The following is a 15,653-nucleotide window of genomic DNA, read 5'->3' on the forward strand; positions in this document are numbered from 1 at the left end:
TTGGAGAACCCAATTCTTCCATCCACATCCATGGAGCCAAGGAGTAAGGTGACAAAGGAAAGAAGGCCCTCACATGGGTGATTAACGTTTGCTAAGCAAAGAGGTGCTTCAAAGGTATAAAGAAATCTCAACTCTTTTTCTTAGATCTTGAGTTGAGTATTGGTTCATCATAACTACTAGGCTTTGAATTTCATGGGTAAAGTTTTGTTTTGAGTGCATACAAGCATGATTCCGCCTTTTAATTGTTAATTGCATGCATAGACGTTGCTCAAATGAACTTGTTTTCACAAATATTTCCTTCAAATTCATCGTACAAAGAACCGATATATTCCATGAATCATTAATATAGGAACTTGGAATTAAACACCCTACCTTAGTAGCCTCCAAAACTGAGCTGATGCTTAGGGTGCCGAAATAAGCCTGCCTAAGCTTCAATCGCCGGAAAAAATGGAAATTTTTGGAAAAAAACATGAAAATATGGTACAAAAGTGTTATCTTCAAGGATGTAAGACCTTGACCTGAGCTCATCCCAAAAACCCCAACCTCACTCTTCAGAGCTCTCTCTTGAGATCCTTGTGTTTGAAATCAGAGCTCCCTCAACCCAAAACCCCCACCTCTCTTCTGAGCTCTCTTGACTTCCCTCTCTTCGAAACCTCTCTTCGGAGCACTTTCTCGACTTTCCTTTCTTTTGAAATCAGAGCTCAGAGATCAGAGCTCAACCCAAAAACCCATAGCTCAACCCAAAAGCCCATAGCTCACAGCTCTCTCTTGACATCCCTCTCTCAACCTAAAAACTCAGAGCTCACAATTATGATGCCATCAGATGTAAGTTTTTATAATTTATATGTGTGTATTTTTGTCATTTTGCTTTTGTGCATAATGAGTAAGTTGTGTGCATGATCGGTTTGTCTTATTTTGATCTCAAAAATAAGAAAATGGCCCATTCTCGTCAATTTCCCTTTAAATTATTTAATTAAAAAAATGTTTTCTCTGCTTTTACTAAAGAGAGAAGAAAAATAATAAGAGGAGATGGGAAAGCAGGTTCCCTCCCTTGTCTCTGGTCACTTGTGTTCTTTCTATGTTTCAGTCGGAAATGGATCCTCTTTAGATCTATTCTCCTTAATCATCCTCATCAAATAATTCGGATTCTTGAAATTTGATCCAACATCTAAAATTATTATAACTTTTAAAATGAACTTATGTTTTTAACCGTTGAATTAAATTTTAACGAGCCAAATTATTTAAAGATTAGATAGAAAGGATCCGGCGAGGATCTTTCAGTCAAATTGTAAAACAAAAGAATTTTAAAAGAATGACAGCAGCTGCTCCTGCTGCTCTCTCTCCCGACTCCAATTCCTCTTCCTAAATCCTAACCAATTTTCGCAAAGGAAAAAGGCCTCTTACTTTTATCAGCTAAACTCTTTCTACCCTCTCTGGAGCTTCTAAGAGAGAGAAAGCGTAAGAAACGGAGAGAGAGAGAGAGAGTTGTGGGTGGGTGGTTTAAGTGGCTGAGTCTCTTTTGCTGCAATCTTGGTCTCTTTGGGGGGTCACAGAAGACCAAAAAGAAGCAGCACAACAAGGTGAGATTTCTTGCCCTCCCACCGCTGATACTTTTCTTAGGCATCAACTATCTCTTTCGGTTTTCTTGTGCCATCTCTGTCTAATTTGATTTGGGTTCGATTCGTTTCTGGAAAAAGATTGCAACGAATTCACCAATTTCTTGATCATTTATGAACTGGGCCTGTTTCGTTTTTCGAATTTACTGCTTATAATTAACAATTAGGTTCTGGTCATACTGTAGGGTGTTTTTAAGTTCTAATTTGTGGCGGTGCTTTTAAGTTCTGATTTTGTTTCCGTTATTAAATAATTGATTGGGTTACTGGCTGTGTGTATTAGTTCGGATTGTTGTTTTATACTCCTGAGGCATGGCTGGAATCGTTGTGTCGAAGTATGATCATAGCCCTGTACACAAGGCCATAGTCACGAGGGATTATGCCGGTCTCAGGAGGATTCTAGCTGGCCTCCCGCGGCTTGGTGACCCTGCTGAGATTCGAACTGAATCAGCTTCATTAGCTGAGGAAAAGAAGGCTGATGCCATTGTTGCCGTCATTGACCGGCGAGATGTCCGAAACCGTGAAACCCCTATTCACTTGGCTGTAAAACTTGGTGACCAGAAAGCGACCGAAATGCTTATGGTTGCCGGTGCGGATTAGAGCTTGCAGAAGGAACATGGATGGAGTGCACTCCAGGAAGCAATTTGCAATAGAGAAGAAGCAATTTCTCTTTCAAGAAATCAAAGCAGTCCCGGAAGAGTAATGTGGACATTATTGTGAAGGGTGATGATCACCGGAGAGGAAGGGATATGAATGCATCTTCTTCCACAAGTTCTGATAAGAGGAATCGTCACAAGGGTGCTAGCAAGGAGAATGAGTATAAGAAGGGATCGAGGCCAATACTCTGGCATTCCCCAAACTTTCCATTACAAACAGAGGAACTGTTGCTGTTACTTGACATTTTAGCAAACAAGGTTAAGGCAATTCGTCGTTTGAGGGAGCTGCTTACAACCAAACTTCCAAGGTATGCCACCTTCCCATTATCATTTTGTTACCCAGTATGGTTTATGGTTTCCTAGATGCACCCTTGTTATCTTTTCCTTTTTATCAAACTTGTTCAGAAAACATTTTGTTATTTTCTTTTTTAACCATGCCTAGTTCTGTTGTAACTGTAAGAGCAGGATGTGCTCTCATTTGAATGCTTAACTATTTTAGGGCTTTTCGTTTGAGCCTGAGGCGCCATAGAAACACGGTCATGTTTTAACCCACTTGGTTAGCCTAACGGAGGAGCACGTGTCAACTTTTTAAGAAATGGGGACTCACATTGTAGTTATTGCACAAAATGAGATCTGCATGTTGGAAACTTTAGTTAACATATCTATATATTGTCATAGACATTTGAACCTTGTTGTCTGATTATCACCTGACCTGAACCTACGAGTTGACGCTTTTATGAGCTCAGTGCCTCTGCTGCATTCGTCATAATTAATTTCTTTGAGATCTGAATTTGGTCTACAATTGAGCAATAGAATGATAGACAGTGTTTAGTTGTTAAAGAATGATACTGCAAGTGTCTTCCCTATAATTTCATATCTGAGCAATCAGAAAAATCAACTTATTGGAGCTTAATTATTAAAGTGCCAATAACAGACTAAATTGACTTGTCAGTGCCTAAAAACTTGTATCAGCGGGATCTATCTGCGACTAGATAAAGTTACAAAGTCATCTCTAGGATACTGTTATATCTAACAATGCAAATATTGTTCAGTAAATGCAGACGTTGTTTTCCATAGGCATGACTCTTTTACTCAAAATGTAATTATTAAGTGATAGTATATAGAGTCCTGGAAGGCTGTAACCATATATTCGTGAGAAGAATAAATTAACCAACCAAATCCTATGAGGCTATCAAATCTTATCCTTGCAAATATTCTCTTTTGATATTTTTTGAATACTCTCAACATGTACTTAAGTCTTTTACTGGAAATGTTAAATCACCACAATGTCTCCTAGAAAAGTACCACATCTGAAATTGAAGATTCTGGAAGGGTACAACATGCATTATGACTAATGCTGGAAACAAGGATCCCTATTTTTATAGATTATTATGAGTTATAATGAGATCACTTATACATAATGAGCACACTGAATATTTGTACTCGATGATTTAAGGTTTGATAGTTTAAGCCTTTTAAGGCAAACCTTATTACCACTCTGTTGCAGCTTCTTGTACTCAATAATGTGAGTGCATAAAAATCATGAACTATTCATTTTGCAGCGCAAAAAGGCCAAATAAGTGCTAGCAGAAGTACCTCATTTTTGTAGTATTAAGTTATATGAAGTTGTTGAGTTCATGAAAGGGTTTTTACCACCTGCAAAAGTAGGAATAAAAACGCTTAAAAATACTTGCAAGAGAACAAGGCAGTTACAATATCAAAGTTTCAAGCAAGGTCGTTTCCACATGGATTGATTGAATAATTTGTATTTAAACTAATTCTTAATTAATTAGATGAAACAAGGTTTTGGAAAATGTTGATTTTGAGACAAAAAATAATAAAAACGAATTTAATAAAAAAAATTAAATACAAACAATTAAAGAAACCAATTTGAAAGGGAACAATTTTTTAAAATAATGATAAAACGACACTAGGGTTCCACCGTCACCTTAACAATCTTATATAGTTTTACCAATTACTTATGAATTACACATGCAACTTTGAAGGTTAGGTTTTCCTGATGCATATTCTACTTGTGGCATTCAAGCTAGAACGTATATCAAACATGCAATCCGTATGTGGGATTTAGATCAAATGTAAACATGCATGACTCATTACGCTTTGTGATTTAAAAAGCCATGCAACCCCTAAGATGTGGTATTCGCCTTAGGTGAAATTACAACTATCAATCACAAGAAGCAATACTCAATCCTCTGGTGGCATTCCGATCCAATTGCATCCGATTACTTATCTAAACACCCTAATGGTCGTGAATCATTAAGACACAAAGACAGTTTAAACTCGGTGGTTAATAATTCAAAGCATGCAAGCATAATATTATAAGCAATTAAATAAAGACTACATATTCATGTTAAGACTCAAGGTGTCGTCCTATCAAATGGAATTTAGTTATGAACAACCATAATACAAAAGGAATTTTTATTGAAATAGAAAAAGGATAGAAAACACCTTGAAATACAAATCGTCAAAACCTAGCTAAGTTCTCCAAATCAATGCGTTCCTTTCCTCTCCAGTATTGCGTTCCCCTAATGGCTAAATAGTCTTATTTATACTACTAAAAAATAAAACCCTACCTAGGAAAGGTCTTAGAATAACTAGGAAACAAAATGAAGTAATAAACTAGCAAATAAAAGGTTTCCTATTTGAACTGAAAAATGGACTTCTCATAAAATTAGACTCTTGACCGACCAAATCAACTCTAATTATGCCATCTTGACCTCTAAAATACCCAAAACATCCAGAAACGTCAATTTGGGAAAGCTGCGCGCTGGATCTTCTTTTCTTCGCCACGGTCAAACGGCTTGGTAGAAAAGTCTGAAACATTGATACAATCATTTTGGAAGACTCACGAACATTCTCCAATTGGAATCATTAAAAAATTCATCTGTTTGATCACTTTGTAATCAAGAGGAAGTTGAATGTCCTACATTGAAAATACATAACAAATTATCAAAGTTCTACCAAAATAACTAATAAATTATTACTAAGATTAGGGTAAAATATATAGTATATTATCGACTCATCAGTTCACAGTGTGTTTTCTTCTCATTTCTAGTTATGAACAGTTCTAATATAGAAGGTTCCATATGATTTTAGGAAACATATTATTTCTCAAGTCGTTGGATGAAACTCGAATAATTAATAGGAAAAATGCTGTTAACACTTAACATACATACTGTTATGTGAGAACCTTAAGTTTGTTGGTAGAAAGAAGAAGCAGGTGGTGCTAGGAAGGTGTGCCAGCATGGCTATTTTTTGGGTGTTGTGGGGAGAGAGGAATAAGAGGATTTTTGAGAATGTTGTGGGTGAGGAGGTGGAGTGCTTATGGGAAATGGTGCGATTTTGGGCTTTTGTGGGCATCAGTGGCTTCGGAAATTATAGAATTCTCATTTTCTTTTTCTATTATTTGGTCTAATTGGGAAACCTCTGTACTGTAGTTTTGTGTTTTATCTTAGAAGTGGACATTTTGTTCACCTATGTTGTTCCATTGTTTATTTAATTAAAAGTTCTGTTTCTTACCAAGAAAAAAACAGACGTACTGTTAAAGTTTTCTTCTATTAACTGATGGATGTTCATCCAACAACTTTGAGCATGGTATGGATCTTATTGGACTTCTACGTGAAAAATTTATGTATCCATACGTAGAGTAGTAAGCTTCATTGTGTAATTATTGCTTTTGACCACTTTATCTGATTGTAGTTTTGTGTGTGAAGGAAGATATATTTTTATTTATATGCTTTGTTTTGTAGGAAGAAAGATATTTACTGCAGTTTTTTCAAGCATATGGCAAAATGATAGGAGCCTCTTGGCCAATCGCCGCCTGCTTTATTTCATAAACCTGTATTCAACTCTGCGCTTACCTTTATTGTTGGACGATAATTTAGAAATTTTGTTGTAGAACTTGTTAATCTTATGCTCTTATTTTTAAGTATTTAATGAATCCATTTTCTGAGCATTCTTTGTGTGTTTACATCTAGGTTGCTATCCCAGTGGTTCGTACTATCAGAGTAATTGTCACGTTCACAAAGCTTGAAGAATTAGCGCCAATGGATGAGTTTGCAACACCGCCATCAAGCCCCCTGGAAGGGAGAGCCCAGGTTCGATGCAATCGTCAAGTTCATCTTGGTTTCAGTGGATAAAAGCTCCTTACCAGCGCTCTAGCTCGTCAGCTACTGGTTCTTTCAGTAAGATAGAAAGTATTCAAGACCCGTTTGCAATTCCGTCAGAATATACATGGGTTTCAGTGGAAGCAAAGAAAAAGAAAATGAGGAAAAGAACAAATCAAAAAGGGGAAAAGTCAGAGTCACCAAAAATAAGGTCAGTGAGGGTGGAAACGAAGACCCAAATATGAAGAGGATTGATTTAGCTCACCAAAAGGAACTCAGCAGATACCAAATAGAGAGAATAGTATTTCATTATTCCGCAATTTCGCCATACTGTAAGTGTTGGATTTATCAATATAAATCAACCTTTAAGTGGTCTACTACATGTAATAGGAATGTAATATTGGCGAAATAATGTTGATTATGATTAGATCTCTTAAAGATATTAATCCTATATCATGCGTCTTATATTGGAAATAGGATTCATGGAATCCTTAATTGACTATAATTATGATACTTAACTTAGAGGCTAAAAAAGTAAGTTTAGGTTTCCTTTATGGATGGAAACCCTAGCTTTTAGCCTATATATATAAACACCGGTCCCTATAAGCCCTAGAACACACAACATAACACTTCCCATAGAGTAGTTGTATTCGGCTAGGCGTTTATAGAAGATCTTGGTGTTGCCGTGCTCTACTACTTTTGTGTTCGACTTCCATGGCCGCCATTGGAATCAGGTTAGTCAGTCCTTCGTTTGTGTTTTAATTGTATAACCTTATATAAGGCTAACAATAAGGAGAAAAAAAGACTGATGTTAGAGAAGGCTTCGGGTTGGTATACAAGTGAATTGTTGTCGTCGTTTCTCAAGTGAAAAGTTGAACTGGTATTATTGTGGGGGTGGTGTTTAGGTTAATATTTAACTTTGGACTTCGACGGAAGAAAGCCCAAAAGAGCTTAATAAAGGAGATTTTGCCCGAGGCCTAGAGTCAAGCCCAGATACCCCTCTCAAGACAATATGACGGCTCCCCATTTAATGCAAAGGCTAGGTGTTTACAAGAGAAGTGACAACCAATGGAAATCCACCTACTCCCAGCCCAAAAGCACTTTCTGAATGGGAGAACATGTAAAATGCTGATGACTCACTACCCTTCAGTCACTTTCGGGCAAGAGCAGAAGTAGTACAGTCAGGTTAATTCGCCTATAAAAGGGGGAAGAGGGCACAGAGATAAAGACACTCAACCAATCAAACAAACAAACATACAACTTGCCTCTCAGTCAAGCAAATACCCAGAAAACTGCGCTTTGTCCAAATTAGCCTTAGACTCCCCTTAAAAAGACATCTTTTGTCTAGTGTAAAAGCTCTGCTACCATTTCTAAATGTTGTAGTATCGATTCTCTTATGTAAATTTGTTCACCACTCATCCTGCTTTAATACCCAACCCCTTGTAACTACAAAGAGAAGAGACTGCAAGACGTTTGAACCTGGCTCGACTCTTTTTGTTTTGTCTTTAAGTTAATAGATCTGATGTTATGATGTATTCCCCAGTATATATTCAAGTCATTTCCAGTCTTTTGATGAACCAAAGTTCCATCAGTTCTCAAACCTGGTTTATTTAGTGGTTTTGCTGTCAAAAGAAGACTAAATATGATTTAAACTAATGACTTGATCAGATATGGACCTTTACCCTTTAAGCATACAAGATAACCAACTAAAATTCCTTGATTTCAAGGCATAGAAAAGAACTTCATGTAGACTTAACTCATCTACGACAATCCTTTGATAACAAGAAGTCAGAATAACTTGGGGCGCAAGTAATCGGCTTAAATACACTTGTTCTACATCTGCCATACTGAGATGGCAGTGGCACGCCTAAGCACTCAGTTGGTTTTGATTGTGAGCCTCAAGGCCTATACCTAAGGCCCACGAAGCCACCTTTCAAAACTAACTTTGTCCTCCTCTTGCAGCATCTTGGCAAACCAGAGCCCGACAATCAACCAAAGTGCCAACTCCTCGGGGAGCTGTGTGCTCGAATCAGGGACCCCTCCTAGCGAGATTTCCTGCTCGAACAGGTGGGAACAAAATTTAGGAAAAATATTGTGACTCTTGCTACAGATGGTTTGATCACCTTAATTCATTTGATTTGCATACAAGGGGGTTATTAATTCAGTACATACTCAACAGTCAATAGTGGCTGCTTTTTACTCTTCGAAAATTTGGAATGGAGGCAGAACCTTGTAATAATTCATTTGATTTGGTTTTTAATCAATTCTTCTATTTACTTTTTTTCTTTCAATTTTTACCCTTTGCTTATATTTCTTCTCAAGAGATCTATGTCAAAAAGAGAACGAGTAGCAATTTGGGATGACAAGGACTTGGATTTCTAGTGTAACCATTAAACCAGGAGTGAGGATCCTCGCCAGATCACATCCTCTCTTTGTGAGGATTCCGGGGATTCTCCAATCACATCCGTTTATCGTACTTTGTACGATCAGTTTTTGTCAAGTATTGTTTATATTCAATTTTAAATAAAAAAAATTACAATGATTTTTTACCCTACGATGTATGATGAACATATGTGATTGGAGGATCCCTATGGTCCCCACAAAGAGGATTCGACGAGGATCCTCCTGGATTAAACCAGAACCTAGTTATAGAAAGTGCTTTTATTGGTAAAACACGTTTTTATTGAAAATCCAAAGTGCTTTCTAAAGACGCTTCTACGATCTAGAAGCGCTTAATGTGGTCAGAAACATTTTTATTTCTAAAATGTACTAAGTTTTTAACCATCAATATCATATAATGGAGTGGGAGGATGAGGAGGATTTGGGAGTGTGAGAAACGAAGCTTCATTTGCTTTCACCACAACTGAAATTATTACCACAAGTTTCCTCATATTTTTAGTCTTTTACTAAGAGCAAGACAACAAACAATATCTCTTCAAATTCCTTCAATCATTTTTCAATTTAAAATCCCATTGTTCATTAACCAATTCATTCTAATCCAGTCCAGTATTTTCAATGCTATTGTGAATCTCTGTCACCAATATCGACAAATATTTTCTCACTCTCATGCTCTTCATTTGAAGTTCTTCTCTTTTTCCCTAGCCTTTCAACTCAATAAATCAAGGGAAAAACAATAAATATAACAAGAAGATGACCTGTGGAGTCAAAAATAATCCAAAAAATTATAGAGGTGACACATAGACTTTTAGGTAAAAAGGACAAAATTACTCTCGAGGCACATCGGGATTCCCACACGCATGCAACGGACAATAACGGCTCAATCAAGAAAGAGTCAAAGGTGATCAATATGGTATTTATTCAAACCCCTCTCATTACTCCTCAATATTATTTCACATAATATCTTGCAATTATTCTCCACTTACCACCATATATGGCCGGCTATTCCTCCACCAATAGGGTTGGCCACCCTCTTATAAATACCACTATTATCCCACTAAAATGGCAAGCCATTTTGGTATCCACAAACTCCAAAATACATTCTTTTCAAAATTCTAATTTTGGCAGTAGGGATTCTTCGGCCAAGGCCCCCCTCCCCCATTCATCGTGGGAGCGTGAGACTTTTGTCCTTAATCTTAGGTGTTATTATTTTGCAAGTGTATTTTCGTCAAAGGAGAAGATGGCGGAAATTTGCATCCACAAATTGGTGCTTTCATTGAGAGCTTGATTCACACGCCCGAATTGGTGCTTTCATGGCAATCATTCCTAAATTATTCACAAATTGGTGCTTTCACGGTTAGGGCACACTATGATAATCGACATGGACATCCTTCTAGGCGAAGTGTTCATTCGTGGCTAGACCCACAAGGAGCATCCTCCACCCTAAATTGGAGTAGGCAGCATGACAGACGGATAGAAGTAGTCACTCAATTCGGCTAAAGTTTAATCGGCAGCCTACGAGTAATATGCTCGCCTGCTAGAAACGTACCACATGCACCGCAGCCGTGGCATAGACGAGCCGAGCACATGAAAGAGTAGCCTAGACCAGCAAGTCACAACCGGGGGCAACCGAAAGATCCTGATTGAACAATTGCGCGATTTCCAACGCAACGAAGTCACTGACGAAGTGCTATGACGAGACATAACCAACATAAGTAGGTCACCTTTCTTAGTTCCACACCCTGCCGCCACAATTCATCCGGAGTTTCGATGAGCTTTCTTTGGTTTTCACCAAAGAGTATTCATTCTATCACTCGATCAAGAAGAAGTTCGACCACTTGTTCAATTTCCAGAAGAACCTAAAGGAGTCACTCTACGACTATGTGAAAAGGTTCAAAGTAGAGAACGCGAAGATAGTCGAATGCAAAAACCAGATAGCTAGTGCAGCCTTCCAAAAAAGACTCCCTAAAGACCACCTGCTATTCGGAGAATTGATCATAGGAGAAGATCTAACTCTGGAAGACTTATTCGATGTGGCAGAGAAGCATGCACTTTGGGATGAGGCTCAGCGAGTAGACAAGGACCCGAGCAGCCTTCAAAAGAATCGCCAACAGCTCAAAAAAAAGAGGACAGATAACACCAAAAGTAGGTAGGAGGCCAAGCGTAGGGACTGATCCTTGACTAAAGAAGGCCTGACACCCAAAAACTATTTGAAGTTCTCGATCCCGATCCACCATATCCTCCACGACATCAAGAGCGAATCATGGTTCAAGCTGCTAAAGCAATCAAAGGGAGATACCTCCAAATTGGAGCACACCAAGTATTGCACATTTATCGAGGTCCCAGTCACAACCGACGATTGCTACACTTGGAGAAGCTACCTAGAGAAGCTAGTGAAAGAGGGCAAGGTTGACAAATACTTGGACAAGCTAGCTGTACGGCCTAGAAGGAATGCAGATGCCGACGAAGAACCACTAACCAAGACAATTCGGACCAATGGCATTTTTCATCGATCCAAGGACTTGGGGACCACTAACAACTCCAAGAAAAGGAATATCCAACAGGCTCTATTAGTCTCACAGGTCCAGGTAGTCGACACTTAACCTAGACCTATTGTTGGCTTCACCGAGCAGGATGCTAAAGGTGTTGACTTCCCACACGACCATGCACTAGTGATATCTGTCCAACTAGCCAACGCTATAGTCGACAGAATGATGGTTGATAACGGAAGTGTGGTCAACCTACTTCAGCTCTCAGTAATTCAGAAGAAGGGTCTGGAAAACACAATCATATGCCAAGCAGAGGTATTCACCAGATTCATTGGACACACCTCGACTACCATTGGCAACATTACACTTGACGTGAGAATACCACCAGTTGTCTCAAAGCAAATGTTCACGATAGTAAGCAACCTATCTCCTTATAATGGGATTCTAGGGCGACCTTGGTTGATAAAGTTGGATGTCATAACCTTCGTCAATTATCAAAAAATTTGATTCTGCATCTCGTGAGGAAGAAAAGGAGAAATCAAGCCTGACCAGGCCATATCTTGACAATGCACTGTGCAAGTACTGAAGGAGTCAAAGAAGAAGACATTTACCCCCATAGAGGCTACCAAAGTTCAAAGGGACGACGACACTACCCAATAACAATTAACGCAAATGGATCAAGAAGATGGTGTCCAAATCAATGCGCCAGCAGATGAGACGGGATGGAAACCCAAAGAGGATGTCGGGCACATCATTCTTGATCCCCAGCAGCAGGAGCAAAACGACTAGAATCGGCTCACGTCTGAGCCCGAAGGAAAAAAAAAAAAAAAAAAGAGTTCATGGTTTTCTATAGGGAAAATTGTGACATCTTCGCATGGTCACCTTCTGAGATGCTCGGCATCGACCCGAAGGTAACTTGCCATAAGCTGCACGTCAAACCTGCTGCCAAATTGGTGATCCAAAAGAGTGGCAATCATTAAAGTGGAAATTGACAAGTACTGGAGGCCGGATTCATAGAAGAGGGTGCAGCGAGACAAATGGGATGATAAGTACCAAAAAGCTTTCCAAGACCTAGAGAAGTATCTCACATCACCTCCTTTACTATCTAAGCTGGAAGCAGTGAATGACTTATACATCTACTTAGCAGTCTCAGAAGTAATAGTGAGCTCTGCCCTCAGACGAGAAAAGCTAGGGGCCTAACTGCTAGTATTCTACACTTCTAAAGCTCTTCTCGATACGGAAACCAGATATCCGAAGATTGAGAAATTGATTTTGGCACTAGCTGTTGCAGCTCGAAAGCTCAGACCATATTTTCAAGCTCATACAGTCATCGTCATGACTCAATATCCTCTAAAATCAATCCTACATGGTCCAGATGCTTCTCAACAAGTAATAAAATGGGCATTGGAGCTTGGCCAATACGGCTTAGTTTACAGACCCCGCATGGTGATTAAGGCCCAAACCTTGGTAGATTTCATAACAGAATTCACACCTAACCTAGGCGACGCAACAGAGTGGCCCAACGACACCCCGAAGGCAACCGAGCACGCCATAACCATGCCTGCCTCACCCGATGGTGACTTTTGGCATTTGCACGTTGATGCACATCCAACTACAAGGGCTCTGGAGTAGGCGTGGTCCTAGTCACCTTACTATGAGGCCTTTGAATGGCAATAATAATAGAGTAGTGCTATCCACACACCCATTTTAATTTTCGGCTGTACGATCGAATGAATTGAAGAAGATCAATAGTCAAAATTAACAAGGGTGTATGGGAGATAAAAATATATGTTGAGTAGTACTTTCATAATTATAAGCACTAGAGCAATCCACCACTTACCAAAGAAAGTATAGACTCCTTAATTTCCACATGAAACTAGTTTACCACCAATTTACTCGTAAGGGTATGTTTTAAGAATTCAAGCAAAGATCATTCTTGTGGAAAAATTAGCCAAAATCTCTAGCATAACAAATTTTAATTAAAAACAAAGCTGATCAATATTCTGAATTCCAAAAATTGTCTAAATTCAAAGACAACATAATCACAAGGGTAATGCTTAGGAGACTAAATTTGTAGATAAAATTTTGTAGCTTAGGAGACTAAATTTGTAGATAAAATTTTGTAAACTACATACATGGAAGTTGATAGTTGGATTATTATTTAAGCATTAATAAACGTGCTCATTTTTGTGACAACCCATCCCTGCCTTTAAAATTTTCTTAATTTTAAAAGTGTGAATTTACGAAAATGCCCTAGAGGTGAAGGTTTTGACTTTCATTGACCAACGTGTAGTGAGACGTATTGAATATTCTTTTAGTGTACTCCTGAAGTACTCAACGATACAAACACATAAGCGCAAGCAGAAGTGAATTCGGAGTTACGGTTAAAGTTTTATAAAGTTACGAACCGAAGGTATTTTGAAGAAACAACTATTCTAATTATGTAATATTATATGATTGTATACTAAATTTGAGGACACATGTGTGTGTCGGGGTGTGGCTGAGAGAAAAGAAAGAAAAGGAATCAGGGAGAAGAAGAAAGAAGGAGGGAAGGCCTACTGCCCAATCCAGAAGAGGAGGGAAGTGAGGGACCAACCAAAAAAGAGAGCAAAGAGGGGGAAGGGAGGGAGAGGAGATACGCCGGATCTCCTTGACCCGTTCTTCCCCATCGGACCCGCGCGACCCTCGGCGGTTTTCCACCCTTTTCCATCGATTTTTCCACCGACTCGAACTTCGCCACCACCTGAAAATGAATCATCATCCTTGCCTCTTCCATTTCCATGCAAAACCCAGTTCCTTTAACCCCAATTTGAGGGGAATTGAGATATCAAACCCGTGGGGGTTCCGACGGTTGCCACGGCAAAATCTACCATTTGTGAAGCGTTTCCCTTCAAGTACCACCATCAAAATACTCCTCAGGAGGTCAGGAACAACGCCTAATTAGTGGTGGAAGCATCGGAGTTGATTTGATGATGAATCTAAACACCCAAATTCTAGGGTTTTCCGGCGGATTTGATGAAATTGGAGCCTTTCTAGGCCAAATTTGCCTTAGTCGCAGGTATACAGTTTGATCTACTTTTTGAGATCTTCATTTCTATATTTTTGAGAATTCTTAGAAATGGTTGGATTTCCGACGAGTTGGGGTGACTGACCGACACTCACGGTGACGCATGGCCAGTGGACCACCAATGCTATTTTTAGGCTATGTTAACTGTCTTGAATTCAGTTTTGATATTTGAATAGCGTAGGTTGATCGTTGGAACCTAAATTCTCTACGATACGTTAATAGGTATTTATATGAATCGACGATCCGACCGTTGGATCGTCACCAAACTTTGTTACATTGTAGTATGTGATAATTGATGAATGTAGGAACTTACGGATTGGGAATCCAACTTACAGATCTTCCCGAATTGGATTTGTAAGTTCATAAAATAAAACGTTAACCGCTAATCAGCTTTGGAAATTGGCGGAGATCCAACTGTTGGATCGTAATGAAACTTAAGTGTGTTTTTCTAGAAGCATATTGTGTATCATGAGAAGTTACGGATTGGAAATCTGAGATGCGGATCTTTTGGATCGAGTTTTGTAGGGTTGTGGACCCTATCATTGATCTTCGATCGACGGTTGACTTTTGGTCAAATTATTCTAGAAGGTCCTTAAGGATATGTTTTATGTAAATTATGTATTCTATCGGTAAGAACTCTGAGACATGATTTGATAATTGGTCACAGACAACAATAGTTCGTGATGTCTCGATATTCATGCGAGGGAATCGTAGTGCGGACCTAAGGTGAGTGGGTCTTTTCCCTTCTATCGTGTATATATATATATATAAGATTGCCATCTCCACAAACGTTTATAAATTGAATATTTCATATAATTTCCGTGAATGTTTAGAAGTACATACGTGAACTACGAATGGCTTGATCCCTATTGAGGGTACGTAGGCAGTCTAACGAGGTGTTAGATGCAGCCATACAAGGAGTGAGATTAAATAATTAAGACAATAGCTTTGTTTGGGGAATTGAACAATGTGAGGGACATTGGTGTGAAATGTGAGTTTTAACCTTATGTGTTGGTGGTTAAATGTTGGTTATAAATCAATGTGTGAAGAATCAAGAAATTTAAGTAAGGAAACGTAAGTAATGATAGTTAATTAAACTAGTGTCTAGCAGGGCTTGTCACCGATGATTATCCCCAAAAATAAATAGTTCGGGAGTAGGGCGTTATAGCTTATGCATTTTATGCCATATTATATATATATATATATATATATATATATATATATGTGTATAATTGAAAATGCTATGACATGGTTGAGTATTAGATTGCATCATGGTATACCCATATGTATATTACCTGCACATA

General features: G+C 38.6%; 1 protein-coding gene and 1 pseudogene across 1 annotated transcript; both read left to right on the forward strand.

The window, feature by feature from the left end:
- The first annotated feature begins 1,302 nt into the window (after window positions 1-1,302).
- On the forward strand, window positions 1,303-6,840 carry LOC137738016 (uncharacterized; annotated as a pseudogene).
- A 270-nt stretch (window positions 6,841-7,110) lies between these two features.
- On the forward strand, window positions 7,111-12,914 carry LOC137735975 (uncharacterized). Its single transcript, XM_068475325.1, has 5 exons — window positions 7,111-7,130; window positions 10,559-10,865; window positions 11,010-11,381; window positions 11,427-11,686; window positions 12,530-12,914. Exons 1-5 carry the CDS (start codon window positions 7,111-7,113, stop codon window positions 12,912-12,914), a joined length of 1,344 nt encoding a protein of 447 aa, XP_068331426.1.
- The last annotated feature ends 2,739 nt before the right edge of the window (window positions 12,915-15,653 follow it).

The sequence above is a fragment of the Pyrus communis genome, chromosome 6, assembly GCF_963583255.1.
Source record: "Pyrus communis chromosome 6, drPyrComm1.1, whole genome shotgun sequence".
Taxonomy (NCBI): Eukaryota; Viridiplantae; Streptophyta; class Magnoliopsida; order Rosales; family Rosaceae; genus Pyrus; species Pyrus communis.

Bases quoted from the DNA above. Each gene is read 5' to 3' on its own strand.
- LOC137735975 (XM_068475325.1), top strand. From the start codon at position 7,111: ATGGCCGCCATTGGAATCAG. The intron at 7,131-10,558 runs GTTAGTCAGTCC...ATTCATCCGGAG, and splicing joins ATGGCCGCCATTGGAATCAG to TTTCGATGAGCTTTCTTTGG. The intron at 11,382-11,426 runs GTAGTCGACACT...TTCACCGAGCAG, and splicing joins TATTAGTCTCACAGGTCCAG to GATGCTAAAGGTGTTGACTT.